General features: G+C 38.6%; 1 protein-coding gene across 8 annotated transcripts in view; it reads right to left on the bottom strand.

Moving 5' to 3' along the window:
- HERC1 (HECT and RLD domain containing E3 ubiquitin protein ligase family member 1) overlaps positions 1-16636 on the bottom strand; it is a 228558-nt gene that overhangs the window by 129453 nt on the left and 82469 nt on the right. For all 8 annotated transcript variants that reach the window (XM_026455079.1, XM_026455086.1, XM_026455083.1 and 5 more), the window contains exons 4-12: positions 15679-15873; positions 13890-14201; positions 12366-12462; positions 11637-11780; positions 10118-10245; positions 6522-6666; positions 6243-6414; positions 4275-4409; positions 3493-3658 (exon numbers count right to left, since the gene is read on the bottom strand). In XM_026455079.1, the coding sequence (XP_026310864.1) occupies positions 3493-3658; positions 4275-4409; positions 6243-6414; positions 6522-6666; positions 10118-10245; positions 11637-11780; positions 12366-12462; positions 13890-14201; positions 15679-15873 (1494 nt within the window). The remainder of the gene's footprint in view (positions 1-3492; positions 3659-4274; positions 4410-6242; positions 6415-6521; positions 6667-10117; positions 10246-11636; positions 11781-12365; positions 12463-13889; positions 14202-15678; positions 15874-16636) is intronic.

Here is a 16636-nt window from a genome sequence, read left to right as displayed (position 1 = left end):
ATTTTTTTTATTTTTAGTAGAGATAGGGTTTCACCATGTTGGCTAGGAAGGTATCTATCTCTTGACCTTGTGATCCGCCCACCTTGGCCTCCCAAAGTGCTGAGATTACAGGCGTGAGCCACCGCACCCAGCCTGATTGTGTATTTTCAAATAGCCTGTCTTTAAGCTCGCTAATTATTTCTTCTGCCATCAATTCTGGTATTAAAGGACTCTGAGGCATTCTTCGAAATGCCAACTGCATTTATCAGCTCCAGAATTTCAATTTGATTCTTTCAAATTATTTTAATCTCTGCTAAATTTATCTGATAGGATTCTGTATTCCTTCTCAGTGCTATCTTGAATTTCTTTGACTCTCCTCAACAGAAATATTTTGAATTTTCTGTCTGAAAGGTCACAAATCTGTTTCTCCAGGATTGGTCCCTGGTGCCATATTTAGTTCATTTGGTTAGGTCATGGATGGTGTGGATGCTAGTAGATACTGAAGAGTTAGGTATTTATTGTAGTCTTCACTGTCTGGGCTTATCTGTACCCATCCTTCTTGGGCTTTCCAGATATATCTTGGGCTTTCCAGGTATTTTAAAGGACTTGGGTGTTGTGATCTAAACTGTACCTGCTTTAGTAACATTGTGGTTCTTGCAGCCTCGTAGTGGTACCACCTTGATGGTCTTGGACAAGATCTGGGAGAATTCTCTGGATTATCAGGCAGAGACTCTTGTTCTCTTCCCTTACTTTCTCCCAAATAGTCTCAGTGTCTCTCTCTCTCTCTCTCCTCAGCCACCTAAAGCTGGGGGTGAAGTGACACAAGCACCCCTGCGGCTACCACCACTACGACTACACTGGGTCGGACCTGAATCCAGCAAAGCACCAGCACAGCACTGGGTCTCACCCAAGGCTTGCCGTAAGCACTCCCTAGCTATTGCCTATGTTCGCTCAAGGCTCTGTGGTTCCACAAACAGCCAGTGGCAAAGCCAGCAAGGCCGTGTCCTTTCCTTCAGGGGAGCGAGGTCTCCCAAGCCTCAGGTGGGTCTAGAGGTGCCATCTGGGAGTCAGGGACTAGAGTCAAAAACCTTAGAGGTCTACCCAGTATTCTATTGTACTATGGCTGAGCTGACACTCAAACCACAAAACACAGTCTTTTTCATTCATGCCTCCCCTTTCCAAAGCTAGACGAGCCTCACCCCATAGCTACCACCACCCAAGGCCATAAGGAGTATTGCCAGACAAGCATCAATGTTCCCTTAAGCTTAAGGCCCAGGGATTCTTAAGTTAGCTTATGGTGAATACTGCCTGGCCCGGGACTCACCTTTCAGGGCAGTGGGTTCTCCTGTAGTCCAGGGCAGGTCTAGAAATGCCATCTAAGAATCAAGTCCTGGAATCAGGGATTCCAAGAGTGTATCTGGTACTCTATCCCTCCGTGCCTGTGCTGGTACCTGAAGCCAGAAAGTCTCAGAGCCTCACCCAAAGCCCTTGACGTAGTAGCTGGGTATCAATGCTGGTTATTCACAGCCCATGGGCTCTTAAGTTAGCAGGTGATGCATGTTGCCAGTACTGAGTCCTTTTCTTCAAGGCAGTGGGTTCCCTTCTGGCCCAGGGTATGTCTAGAAATGTCATCTGAGAGCTGGCACCTGGAACGGGGAGCCTTGTGACTCTGACTGGTCCCCTATCCTGCTGTGATCCAGTGGTATCTAAGATGCAAGACAAAGTCCTGCCCAGTCTTCCCTCTCAAGTGGAAGAAAGGGGTCTCTTTTGGAGCCATGAGCTGTGTAGCCTGGTGTTGGGGTCGGGGTGGTAGGGGGTGAGCCAGCACTCCGTTGGTTACCCCAGCTTGTGTCTCAGTATGTCACATGCCCCTCTATCCACTGTCTCTGGTATCAGTTCAGCACTAGAACTCGCCTAAGAGTTGCAGTCCTTTTGGCCTAGGCTGCCTTTCAAGTTTACTTGGAGACACACAGCATTATAGCAGCAGCCCTCAGTGGTGAATCTTGCAGGAATTCAAATTTAGACCACTGAGATTAGCAATTCCCCTCTGGCTAGGGTTGGTTTAAATGCTCCCTCTGTGGACCGGTGTCAGCTGAGTTTGGTCCAGCTTTCCTTTCTTCTCTAACAGGATAGCACTGAGTTCAATGCCTCACAATTGCTGTGTTCTCCCTCCCCCAGCACCCAGAGACACTCTCTGCACCATACTGCCACTGCTGCAGGGGGAGGAGTGGCACTGCCAATTCAGGATTGTTTTTTCTATCTCTTCAGTGCCTCTTTCAGCGATATGAAGTTAAAACTAGGTAGTGTAAGTGTTCACCTGATTTTTGGTTCTCATGAAGGTGCTTTTTTCTGTGTAGAGTTGTTAAACTGGTGCCCTTGGCACGGGGAATGATCAGTGGAGTCTTCTATTCCACCATCTTGCTCTGCCTCTCAATTTCCCTTTTGATTTCTGTAAGGTCAGTAGTAATATCTCATCTTTCATTCCTGATTTGAGTAATTTAAGTCCTCCCTGTTTTTTCTTGGTTAGTCCAGCCAGAGGTTTGTTGATTTTGTCTTTTCAAAGAACGAACATTTAGTCTCTTTGATCTCCTCAACTGTTTTTCTATTCTTTATTTTTTAAATTTCACTCTAATCTACATTAGTTCCTTCTTTCTACTTGCTTTGGGTTGAGTTGGCTCTTCTTTTTCTAATTTCTTAAGGTAGAACGTTAAACTACTGATTCGATATATTTCTTTTTTTAAAAAAATATAGATGTTTATAAGCTATAAATATTCCTTCAAGCACAGCTTTAGCTGCATTTCATGAGTTTTGGTATGTTAAGTTTTTGTTTTCAGTAATCTTAAGTATTTTAAAATTTATCTTGTAATTTCTTTATTTGATCCATTGATAATTTAGGAGTGCACTGGTTTAAAAATTACTGTACTTTCTATTATTACCTGCCAAAAGAGTTTATTTTCTGTATTTTGTATTACAAATATTTATTTTTAAGTTTCCCCCAAATTTAATATTGTATTATAATACTAAATATTCTTTTCCAAACTATACTCTCCTTATTTATAATCAGTATTCTATTCTAGGCCACTTCTTTCTCCTTAACCTAACCTTTCTCTCCTTAGCTCTGGTTACAGTTCTAGTAGATGACCCAGTCCACTTATTCAGTTACTACTACTGACCAAGCCATGCACTAGCTCCCTGCCCTCAGGAACTCATCTTCTGGTGAAAAAAGAGTGACAAGTTTATAAATAAGCAACTAGAATACAATGTGATGTAATGAGAACATATACAAGAAAAACCAAATCTGGTGGGAGGGCAGGAATAAAAAGTTTCTTAGAGATGGCATCTGACCTTTGTCTCAAAGGATGAGTTAACCAAAAATACTCTCACCAAGAAAACAGGAGTAAGAGAAACAACATCCAATTGAAATTGTTCAATGTACAGTTGAATATATTGTATAGCTAAAAATCTCAGAGAAAGATGTGATTTGAGATAGATTCACAAGTCCTATTCTCTTACCTCTTGGATTTCATCTGGGACAGTTGAGTCCATCAGTCTGAAGAGCAAATTTCGAAGTGGACCTGCCTGCCTCCCGAGAATGCTGGTAGCTACCCCTCCCGCAAGGGCAAGAGCAAGGTGATTTGAAAGTAGCTTCAGGCACAGCTTGAGAAAACTGTGGTGTTCTCTGAAACCAAATAAACTTCTATGAATTTTTGGAACATAAAAGTGCATGTGCTATCCAGTTTGGGTAACATTTTTTCTCTTCAGAAATTTTGCTGGCCAGGTGCAGTGGCTCAAGCCTGTAATCCCAGCACTTTGGGAGGCCGAGGTGGGTGAATCACCTGAGGTCAGGAGTTTGAGACCAGCCTGGCCAACGTGGTAAAACCCCGTCTCTACTAAAAATACAAAAATTAGCTCGGCGTTATGGCAGGTGCCTGTAATCCCACCTACTCAGGAGGCTGAGGAAAGAGAATCGCTTGAACCTGGGAGGCAAAGGTTACAGTGAACTGAGATCATGCTGCTGCACTCCAGCCTGGGCGACAGAGCAAGACTCTGTCTCAAAAAAAAAAAAAAAAATTTTCAAGTCACGAACAACAGTAATTTTTAAAACATGATTTGTGAAATTATGAGTAACTTTTTCCTAGAAGTTATTATCAATAAGTAACTAAGTTTAGCTTTTTCTAGATTATAAAAAAGTTCCACATAATTTGGGAAAACAAACAAGAAAGAACAGTAAGTCAAAACTCAAAAGGAATAATTTATACACATGCACACACATACAATACATACATATAACATACCTTGATGAAGGGAAAGGGAGTGGGGGAATCTCACTGTTTATTTTATCACAGTATCTCTCAAGAAAAGAACGCAGGTGTGAGAAGGTACTCTCTTCAAGATCTACACAATAAGGTCGGTGCCATGCAACAACTTGTCTAGAAGGACACATAAGAAAATAATGAAAGTCTTAAAATGACATTTTTATCCATAATCAAAAACGAAAATTAAAACATATACTGGCCAGGCATGGTGGCTCATGCCTGTAATCTCAGCACTTTGGGTGGCCAAGGAATGCAGATCACCTGAGGTGAGGAGTTCAGGACCAGCCTGGCCAACATGGTAAAATCCCATCTCTACTAAAAATATAAAAATTAGTCAGGCATGGTGGTGTATGCCTGTAGTCCCAGCTACCTGGGAGGCTAAGGCAGGGGAATTGCTTGAACTTGGGAAGCAAACAATACAATAAGCAGAGACTGTACCACTGCACTCCAGCCTGAGCGACAGAGTCAGAATCCATCTCAAAAAGTACATATATATGGCCGGGCGTGGTGGCTCAAGCCTGTAATCCCAGCACTGTGGGAGGCCAAGATGGGCAGATCAGGAGGTCAGGAGATCAAGACCATCCTGGCGAACACAGTGAAACCCTGTCTCTACTAAAAAATACAAAAAACTAGCCGGGCGAGGTGGCGGGCGCCTGTAGTCCCAGCTACTCGGGAGGCTGAGGCAGGAGAATGGTGTAAACCCGGGAGGCGGAGCTTGCAGTGAGCTGAGATCCAGCCACTGCACTCCAGCCTGGGCAACAGAGCGAGACTCCATCTCAAAAAACAAAAAACAAAAAACAAAAAGTACATATATACATTAAAGCTGAATGACTTCAACAAGATACAAAGAAGACATTATTGATTATGAAAGTGATACAACCTTTCGTTTTAGTGACTAAGGAAAACCAAGAATTTGCCATCTTTAAGAAGAAAATCTACAACCACCACCTGTTTTGGAAGGTTTGGATATCCACTCACCTGAAAGCAGTGGGCTGAGTCACATGATCTACTAAAGCCCCTCTGGTTCTAAGAGTCCAGAAGATATATACTTCATATTAAGAAAAATATCCTGATTCTATAGAGTGATATACTGAAATCTATTAAAAGACAAAATCCTGAAATTTCTTGTGAATACTTTTAAGATCTTGGGACCCAACTCTCTACAATATGAAGTGGGAAGTTGGATATTTAATGCTAACAGCCAATTATTTATATTCAACTTATTTATTTTGACTTTTGCGTTAGAGGAATAACTATCGATAAAATACTTTTAATTGGTTAGACTATCATTTAAAAACCCTTTGAGTCAAAGGCATAGAATGCAAATAAAATACATTCTAAGCTATAGATTTGCCCATGTGTATCTGAAAATACGTGAAATAACCCAAACATTCTTTAAAATTCAATCTCCTAATAGTGACTAAAACTTACCTACCTGATTGACTAAACACACACAGTTAGCACTTTAGGAAAAAGCTAAGGTTCTGCAAAAAGTAACCTCCTTGATTTAAAAGTATGACAATTTTTTTTTCAAAAAAAAAAAAATTTCAAAAAGCAACCAGATAAAGAGCACTGCGGTTAAACATTAAATCAATAAAGCCTAGTTCTGATTTTGATTATTTTAAGTTCCTCTTGATATGCAGCCATTCAACCATTCAATTTTTTTAAATCAGCATGGAGAGAGGAGAGAGAATTCAAAATGTTTAAAAGACAATGTCTTCAATACTGGGTATGACTTCTTGTTTCTGAAACATGTCTAACCTCAACATTCAAATCAAAAGAAATCTAATGTCACTTCTATGATAGAGAAAAAGCAACACTATATATGTCTATAAGAGTATTTTATGAACAAAGCACAATTATTTCTGTTTTTATTAGTGTTTGTACTTTCTATTGGTGTCTCTTGTGTTAAAACACACAAGAATTTTTAAACATAAGCACTCTTACCTGTCCCTAGGAAGAGCAGTCCAGGCTAGACTATGTGATGTTCCAGCTGAAATCTGCTGAATAGCTATGCCATCTAAGCCACTCACTTTCTTTGGTTTAGTAATAGGACCTGTGGAATTTCCCTGACCACATTGCCCCATTGAATTATTGCCCCAGGCATAAACTTCATTATCTAAAAACAAAATATAAAGTATTATATAAAAGAAAAGCCAAATTCAAATGTAACGTATTTCACAAGACAACAGTTAATACTATTTCCCTAAAAACAAATGACTTTACCATGAGAAAGAGCCAAACAATGACTGTCTCCAATAGAAACATCAACTATTCTTGTGGCAGCCAGTTCTTCAATAAGCTTGGGTCTCAAAGCAGTAGCTTCTGAAGAACCACAACCTAGACAAGCTCCGCAGCCCCAAGCATAGACCTGAAAAAAACAGAAATACACTACACATAACTTCCTGAGATGATTTGATTGTTGGCTTGTTTAGGGACAAATAAAATCTATGAAACTAAAGCATGGTTTGATAGAACTTTCTGATGTTAAAATCATTTTGATCATTTTAAAGACTGTTATAGCAATTTATCATGCTACCTTTAGGTGTTCACTGTATAGGCAAACAGCTGATCTGAAAATAAAAATAATTGGTCATAGAAAAAACAGAAAGGTCTTCAGAGAGGGTCTGCTAAACTACTAATTGGCTTGCAATTTGTTATATTTGCCCCATCTTACCAGCTTTGAAAATACTGTCTGAAAACTTCTCCTTTATGTGTTTCTCACTATTCTGGTGAGATTTAAGATCAGAACAAGGTATGATCATATAAAATGGATTATATAAATCACAAAACTGATGTTTCTTATTTAGTTTTAGAAATACCTTACCTCATTGTTACAATAATTATCACTTACAAAGAGGGTCATGTGAAGCAGTAGCAAGATAGTTCCCCTTTATCATCTTCATTTTTGACTAATCAATACCAAAATAAGCACTAACTGATTTAAGATCCTTGGGGAAAGGGTAGGTGGGGGGAAAAAATTTTGTCTTTGGCAAGACAAATAGGTGAGTGACTGCCAATGTGGCAACTCGAAATCAACAAAATCAAAACAATCAGCAATCTGAATGATTTTTTTATCTTCAATAGATTTTGGTAAGATTATATAGACTGTTATCTTTATGCCACCAAATTTGAGAATTTGTCTTTGTCTTGCAATTATTTTAGGAAAGACTGCTGCTGAGAGATTAAAACACTTCCATTAAAAATAAAGAGCACTGTACAGGTGTAGTGGCTCAAGCCTGTAATCCCAGCACTTTGGGAGGCTAAGGCAAGAGGATCACCTGAGCTCAGGAGTTCAACACCAGCCTGGACAAGTGGCAAGACCCTATCTCCACAAAAATTTTAAAAATTGCCCAAGCATTGTGGCACAGACCTGTGGTCCCAGCTACTCGGGAGCCTTGGCGGGGAGAATCTCTTGAGCCCAGGAGGTCAAGGCTGCAGTGAGCCATGTTTGTGCCACTGTACTCTAGCCTGAGCAACAGAGTGAGACCCTGACTTCAAAATAAAACAAAATAAGAACATATATTTGTACTTGTTTCCAGATAACTTACTTAAGTATAGAATACAATAAAATTCCAGTACATAAGGCATATTTTAGGAGATGTTAGGAACTAAAGATAAGCACAATGAAATAACGTATAGTCAAAATCATCACAGAAAATTTTCCTCAATTACTCACGAAGTATAATATACAGTCATGTACCATTTGGTCAATAACAGACCACATTATACAACAGTGGTCCCGTAATATCTAATAGAGCTTTGATGCCAGTATTTTTACTGTACCTTTTCTTTTTTTTTTTTTTGAGACGGAGTCTCGCTCTGTCGCCCAGACTGGAGTGCAGTGGCTCACTGCAAGCTCCGCCTCCCAGGTTCACGCCATTCTCCTGGCTCAGCCTCCCAAGTAGCTGGGACTACAGGCGCCCGCCACCTCGCCCGGCTAGTTTTTTGTATTTTTTAGTAGAGACGGGGTTTCACCGTGTTCGCCAGGATGGTCTCGATCTCCTGACCTCGTGATCCACCCATCTCGGCCTCCCAAAGTGCTGGGATTACAGGCTTGAGCCACCGCGCCAGGCCTACTGTACCTTTTTTATGTTTAGATACGTTTAGATACATACTTACCATTATATTACAATTTCTGAAGGTATTCAGTACAGTAACATGCAGTACAGGTTTATAGCCTAGGAGCAATAGGCTATACCATATAGTCTAGCAGCATAGTAGGCTACACCACCTAGGTTTATGTGGTACTCTCTACAATGTTCTCACAATAACAAAACGGCCTAATAACACATTTCTCAGAACATATCCCACTGAGTGACACATCACTGTAATACCGTCACTCAGTAAGGCCTACAAAGAGTTTTCTCTTGCAGTGTTTCTTTGGTTCGGCACCAGATGAGAAATACTTGGCTTGCCTTTAGAGACGGGACCATACTGTATAGTATGGTAGGAAGTAAGTACAGAAGACGCCTGAAAGGGCTGAGACAGACTGAGGGAAAAGCAAATGTTGATCGTCATTTCATGCTCAAGTTTAATGGTAAAGAGAGCTACTCTTACCCTTTAAAAGTATTTCTGACTTTACTTTTTTCCATGCATATATATTTGATTTCATATAACTTAAGGTACTCATAATACAACTATTCTATATAGTAAACAATGTACAAGTTCTCTTGGAACTTGGAATTCAATGTAATGGATTTATTACTATTATTATTATTACTACCACCACCAATAGTTGAATAGTACTTGACACTCTACAAAACTCTCAATTCTAATGATTATCTTATATGATCATTTGTATGCAAAGCAGAAATTATTACTCCCTCATAACAAAAGAAGCACATGATGCTCAAGCGATGTGTTATTTGCCTGTGTGTATACATCAAATACATAAACATCTTCCTTCTAACTTCAATTCATGGATTCTTACTACAAAACCAATAGTGAGAAATACATAGAAGAGATATTTTTAAGGCAGCAACTAGCTAATGTAATGATGAATAGCCTGAAGATTTTTAGGATGCAAGGCATTCTAGTTTCTCAAAGAATAATCAAATTATATGCTAATTTCAGCTTTTCTGCTCATCTGCCTTGTGAATTAGTCATAAAACACTTTTATACCACGGCCTGACACAAGGTGGCCTCCTTTACATGACAGAATAAGTGGTCAGCTCACTTTTTTACTGCCATCACTGATGGATACACAGGGACAAATATTGTCAAGTCTATAACTATACCTGGCTCCTCCCTATTCTCAACAAACAGGGTAAGAGTGAAAACACACATGTAAAAGTTCAAAGCTTATAAGCTATTAAAGTGCAAAGCTTATGAGCCTTTATAAAGGCTCATAAAATTCTGACGATCCTATGCTTGACTTTACGCTGTTTCTCAGAAACAACTAACTCTCTCAGATTATTTTCCGTACCTAAGTGTTCTCTTTACCCTCCTTTTTGATCATCCTCTTACCTTCTTAATTCATATCACTGGTTCCATCAAGATCTAGTTCAGCTTTCCCCCACTATTCATGATGTTTTGGAAAAGGTTTAAGGGAAGCTAAATGCTAAAACATTTTAGAAAATCAGTTTACTACAAAGAACAGAGGCTCCACCCACTAAGGTTTACCTGGGTCACACAGGCCAGGTTAGAAAACCTGGTTCCTTCTCAGATACTCTACTTCAAACAGAAGAAAATATTTCATTTCAGCATGTTGCCTAAAAATGTATTTATTTGAACTTTAAAATTTAAATACAATTATTACTTTTTAGTCACCTCATCCTTTGAAATACTCTAAGTCTTTTATACTCATCCCTTAGTCCTACCTGCCCTGTTGATGTCAAAGCAAGTGAAGACTGGCTCCCAGCACAAACTTTGCGAATGAACATTCCTTGTAAAGCTTCAATAACTTTAGGTTTATACACTCTGTTGGTATCACCATGACCAAGTTTACCTATAAAAACAAACACATTCAATAATTTACTTGTTTTAAAGAATCTCTACTCTTTTTAACACTACCAAAGTTGATAAAGAGCGCTGTTTCCATCACTAACCTGACAGATATGAAAAGCTATGTTTCTGATAGCTGAGGATGCTAACAAATGAGCATTTTTATTACAAGAAAGTTAACAAACATCCACAGATAGCCTTTTATATCTTAATTTCAAGCAACTAAAATCAAGCAATTTAAAATCACTTTACAAGAAACAGAAAACTATTTTTCTGTCTTTCTCCCCCTTTAATGGCTATATTTCTAACTTCAAATTTGCTGACATTATATACAGGTATGATACAAGAATGTACATGCATATAATTTTTCATAAACTTTTAAAAAGAATCAATAGCTCATGAAATTGAAAATCTGATAAATCATTAAAGAAGAAAAACAAACGTCCAACAATCTACAAATCCAACCACACCAGGAATAAAAAAAGTATAAATTAAATATCATTTTCACTATTGAAATTATTTAACTAAATTCAATACATGCTGTTGTTGAAGACTTTGGAGAAGTAAGCATTCACATTGCTAGTAGGAGTGACTAAAGTAGACAAAGATTTAGTCATTCATTGTGTTGTTGTTAATACTGAAAAAAATTAAAACCATCTAGATACTCAACAATAAGAAACCGGTTTTATAAATTGTGCCACCATCAAATAAAAGCACACTTTGAGCCACTTAAAAGAATGATGCAGAGTCATGCTTGTTGATATAAAAAAGATAATCATGCCGGGCACAAAGGTTCACGACTGTAATACAAGCACTTTGGGAGACCAAATCTGGCAGATCACTTGAGCCCCGAAGTTCAAGGCCAGCCTGGGCAATAAAGCAAAATCTTGTCTCTAAAAAAAATATAAAAATTAGTCAGGCGTGGTGGTGCATGCCTGTAGTCTCAGCTACTTGGGGGGCAGAGGCAGGAGGATCTCTTGAGCCCAGGAGGTTGAGGCTGCAGTGAGCCAGGTTTGCATTACTGCACTCTAGCCTGAGTAACAAAGCAAGACCCTGTCTCCAAAAAAAAAAAAAAAACTATTAAAGTAAAACATATATATGTCAAAACGTATGTAAACTTATATAAAATATACACATATAGCTATACTTTGGTTTTTTAAAAGACATCTAAGTAGAAATGTATGTAAATATTTGTTTAAATGTGTATTTATTTAGAAGTCTATTTCCAAAATGTTAACAATGGTTAAAGTAACATTTGTGAAAGCTCAGTTCATTTTTTAATTTCTACTCATCTGTATTTGAGTCTTTCTACACTAGGCATATATAACTGAAAAATAAATTTTTTAAAAACTCAAGAAAAAAGCCAAAGCTACTGACAAATAATTTTTTACATACCATTGTCTCCTCCTCCAAAAGACCATACAGTTCTCCCATCTTTAGACAGAGCAATAGTATGTGAACTGCCACAAGAAACCTCTCCTACATTGCTAATGTCTTTTACTAATGTTGGAATGTTTCGACTATTGCTGTCACCATGACCTTGGATAAAACACACACAACAAAGAAACAATGTTAACTCTTTTTCTCCAGGCCTTGACTTCACAAATAGAATAAATGTTATAACTTTAAAATAGAATTGAGATTTTTTAAAAATGCAATGCAATATGAAAAACAGAATCATTTCTAACATCTTCTCAATCTTCCAAGCTGCTTCTAAACTGGGTCATAGTCACTTCAGTGAACCATTAGAATATTCTTTTTCTGCTCTCCTCACAGCCACTTACCTTATGCTGTCCTGTTTCATGCTCATGTTGACTTGTTTTCATTACCCACTAGATTATAAACTTCAGGATCATGATGGTATTGCTTTTATCCCAGAAACCCTACAGTATCTGGTCGTAATAGGGCACACTCAGTAAATGCTTGCTAGATTTAATTACATCTTAAATATCAGCACTAAAATCTAGGTCTTAGTCTTACCTACATAAAATTATCTTCCTCTGAGCTTAAACTAACAAAACAAATGACAGTCTTCGGCCTAGTAAATCTACTCTCGTGGCTTCTCAGTAACTTAATCATTTCTATTTTTCTGGAAGAACGACTTCCATTTTTAAAAAATCTTACCTAATCTTCCAAAGTCTCCTTCACCCCATGTGTATAATTCCCCATCCTCTGTGACGGCAGCACTATGTCTGTATCCAGCTGACACACAAACAACTACCTGCATTGTACACAAGTAAATACGATGAGCATGCACATGTTAAAACACATAGTCCGTATTTGACCCTGTACACAGGGACTCCACAGATACTAATATTCAAACCCATGCAGGAATTTCCATGTACAGTTGTGGAGGCTATGCTCAGGACAAGGATGACTGGCTAAGGGTTCAAGTAAGTGCTGAAATACATGCCTGTAATCCCAGCACTTTGGGAGGCCAAGGCAGGCAGACTGCTTGAGCTCAGGAGTTCAAGTTCAGCCTGGGCAACATGGCAAAACCCCGTTTCTTTTAAAAAATATGAAAATTCGTCAGGCATGGTGGTGCATGTCTATAGTCCCAGCGACTCAGGAAGCTGAATTGGGAGGACCACCTGAGCCCCAGGAAATCAAGGATGCAGTGGGCTGAGATAGCGCCACTGCACTCCAGCCTGGGTGACAAAGTGAGATCCTGTCAAAAAAAAAAAAAGAAAGAAAAGAAAGAGAGGAGGGGAGGAGAGGGGAGATTAATAAAAAGAGAAGATATGGGCTCAGTTTCTAATGGTTCCAATTATTTGTGTGGGTCCTTGGCAATTACTTAGCTACTCTAAATGCCTCATCGGCCGGGCGCGGTGGCTCAAGCCTGTAATCCCAGCACTTTGGGAGGCCGAGACGGGCGGATCACGAGGTCAGGAGATCAAGACCATCCTGGCTAACATGGTGAAACCCCGTCTCTACTAAAAATACAAAAACTAGCCAGGCGAGGTGGCGGGCGCCTGTAGTCCCAGCTACTCGGGAGGCTGAGGCAGTAGAATGGCGTAAACCCAGACGCAGAGCTTGCAGTGAGCTGAGATCCGGCCACTGCACTCCAGTCTGGGTGACAGAACGAGACTCCGCCTCAAAAAAAAAAAAAAAAAAAATGCCTCACCATTCAAGTCTCTATTAAGATGCCACCTCTTCTAAGAGCACTCTCTGACCTACCTCATTACCTAATACCACACCCTGCCCAAGGTAATCTTTATTGCTCATTTTTTTCTTTAATATTATCTGAAATTATTTCATATGCTTGTTAACTTATTATCTCTATCCTAAAGACTAAAGGATTAAAGTAGAGACCTTACCTGTCTTGTTCACTGCTACACGTCTAATGCCTAAAATACTGCCTGACACTTGAAAAGTGCTAAATGTCTGTTAAATGAATGACTCTCGGTTTGCTTATCTGTGAAATAGGGATAACAACTACCTTACAAGACTAATTATAAGAATATAAGAATTAAAATTCAATAATGTATATAAAAAGGTGTTCTGTAAACTATAAAGCAGATATACAAAAGATTAAGCCAAAGGGTTGAAGGGGCAACAGCAGAAAGACCACATCAAAATCTGAAAGATACTGTCAATTACAACACCAATGCATCTAATTATTTTTATAACCAAAAAGAAAGCACATACCTTTCCTTGTAGAGGTCCCTGAATAAGCTTGGGATATTTCTGTGTTGAACTATTTCCATGCCCCAGTTTCCCATAATCACCATCTCCCCAACTGAAGACTTCTCCTTCTGTCGTAAAAGCTAAAGTATGACCATCAGATCCTTTAGAAGATGAAACCTTTTTAATGGATCTGTGAGGCTCGAATGTTAACTTTTTTAAAGTTGACTGATTATTGGAGTCTCCAAGGCCCAGTCTCCCATAGCTGCCTTTCCCGCAAGCTCTAACAGAGCCATCCGTAGAAATGACAAAAGTGCAGTACTGTCCAGCTTCAATCTATAAACAAAGAATCATAAATACAAAATACTTCTGTGAGTATCAAAGTATAATATTTAAGGCTGGTTTTATCAAAGAGCCTCAAAGGAAGTCTTAGAGCAGAATATGGCCTGATTCTCCAGAGAATTAAGGAATATACAGAAATGTAAGAGAACACGAATGGCCTTTTCATGCTCATGACTTTGTTGCTGAGTTCAAATTCTTCATGTATATGTTATCTTTTCAGGTTATCATCCAGATTATGATTGAATGAAACAACAAAGTAAAATGCTTAATATCCTCTTATAACCGAGAATGGCAAGACATAAAATTTTCTTCCTAAAAATTCCTTAGGGTACATTATGGCAAGAACCATATAATGTAATGTAGAATAAAATGTATTCTAAACCTATTTGAAAAAAATACATTTTAATTAAAGTAACAAATAGAAAGTTCTAGCTGGGCTATAAATGTAAAAAAAAAGTGATCATAAGAAAATGAAAGGCTAATCTAGCAAAAAGAAATTCCAGTTTTTATTTACTTTTTTCTTTTTTTGAGACAGAGTCTTGCTCTGTCACCTGGGCTGGAGTGCAGTGGTGCAATTTTGTTTCACTATAACCTCCATTTACCAGGTTCAAGCAATTCCTGCCTCAGCCCCGCCGAGTAGCTGGGATTACAGGCATGCGCCATCATGCCTGGCTAATTTTTGTTAAGTATTTTTAGTAGACAGGGTTTCACCATGTTGGTCAAGCTAGTCTCAAACTCATGACCTCAAATGATCCACCCACCTCGGCCTCCCAAAGTGCTGGGATTACAGGTGTGAGCCACCATACCTGGCCTTTATTTACTCTTATTTGCCATTTGTGGTGAACTTAACGGTAAAGTTTGTTGCTATTCTTAACACTTTTTAAAAATCGAGATCCCGATTTAGTTATTCAAAAGTTGGAAATGTTGTCAGGGATAATGGGGACTAAAAATGTTTGTTTATTTATTTATTTATTTATTTATTTATTTATTTATTTATTTATTTCTATTTATTTATTTATTTTTGAGACGGAGGCTCACTTTGTCACCCAGGCTGGAGTGTAGTAGCACAATCTCGGCTCACTGCAACCTCCGCCTCCCAGGTTCAAGCTATTCTTCTGCCTCAGCCTCCCAATTAGCTGGGACTACAGGCATGCACCACCATGCCTGGCTAATTTTTGTATTTTCAGTAGAGATGGGGTTTCATCATATTGGCCAGGCTGGTCTCGAACTTCTGACCTCATGATCCACCTGCCTCACCCTCCCAAAGTGCTGGAATTACAGGCGTGAGCCACTGCGCCCGGCCAAAATGTATTGTTCTATTAAAATGAAAAAAAACTAATGCAGTATATAGATCAGAAATAATCATCGACAATTTTCACTCATTTAAAAAATACTCAATATTATTTAATGCAAATAAACATGAATATACACTAGATCATCTACCAGTTTGTAAGCTATTTAGAAAACTTACGGTCTGTGCATCAGAGAAACTAGGAGCCAGTTTGGGTTGCAGTATTTTCTCCTGTGTACCTTCTACCAACTGATGGCTGCTATTGCTCCCCCAAACATAAACCTCACAGGTTTCGGAGACAATGGGAGCATCACCAGTCTGAATGCTATCTGGGCTAGCACATGTTCTCGAATAATCAGAAGCCATTCTGCAAACCTATTAAAAATTTAAAATATGCAACAGTCAAGACAGTTTTAGTCTGGGCATTTTTAAATATATATCCTCTGAAATTACTGTTGCCTTTCCTTCTAACACTCTTAAATGCTCAAAGAACCTATTAAACAAAGATAACTATTTACTCACAAGGAATAAACCACTAAAAGACACTAATAAAGTGGCAAAAGTGGGAAAGGGGAGACACACAATCTTTTAGCTACACATTTTATTATTGCATATAAAACACTGTAGAAAAACAAAGCTTAAGAAATAAAGTAGAAAAAATCAGCATGGATAATCTTCACACCTTAATACAATAAATTTTACGTTTTAAATATATGTCCTTCCAGAGTTTTCATATACAAATTCTTTAACACAGTCACCACATTGGATACATAAAAATGACAAATTGCACAAAAGAGTCATGCAAATCCATGTCTACCTAGTCTTCATGATTGAATAGATAATATTCCATCTAGTAAAAAACATCACAATGTACTCAACCACTTCCCCACCCCCAACTTTTTTTTTTAAATAGGTGGGGTCTCACTATCTTACACAGACTAGACTCAAACTCCTGGGTTCAAGCAATCCTCCCACCTCAGCCCCCCAAGTAGCTGAGATTACAGGCACGCATATAATCATACCTGGCTCCACTTTCCTTTAATAGGGCATTTACAGTCTATTTATTTGTTATATAGGCCATTTTTAAGGATATAGTTGTTACTATACTTTTTATTACTTCCCTAGTAGAGAACCTCAG

The sequence above is a fragment of the Piliocolobus tephrosceles genome, chromosome 6, assembly GCF_002776525.5.
Source record: "Piliocolobus tephrosceles isolate RC106 chromosome 6, ASM277652v3, whole genome shotgun sequence".
NCBI classification, from domain to species: Eukaryota; Metazoa; Chordata; class Mammalia; order Primates; family Cercopithecidae; genus Piliocolobus; species Piliocolobus tephrosceles.
Note: the sequence above shows the minus strand (reverse complement) of the source record. Positions and strands in the feature narration are given on the sequence as shown.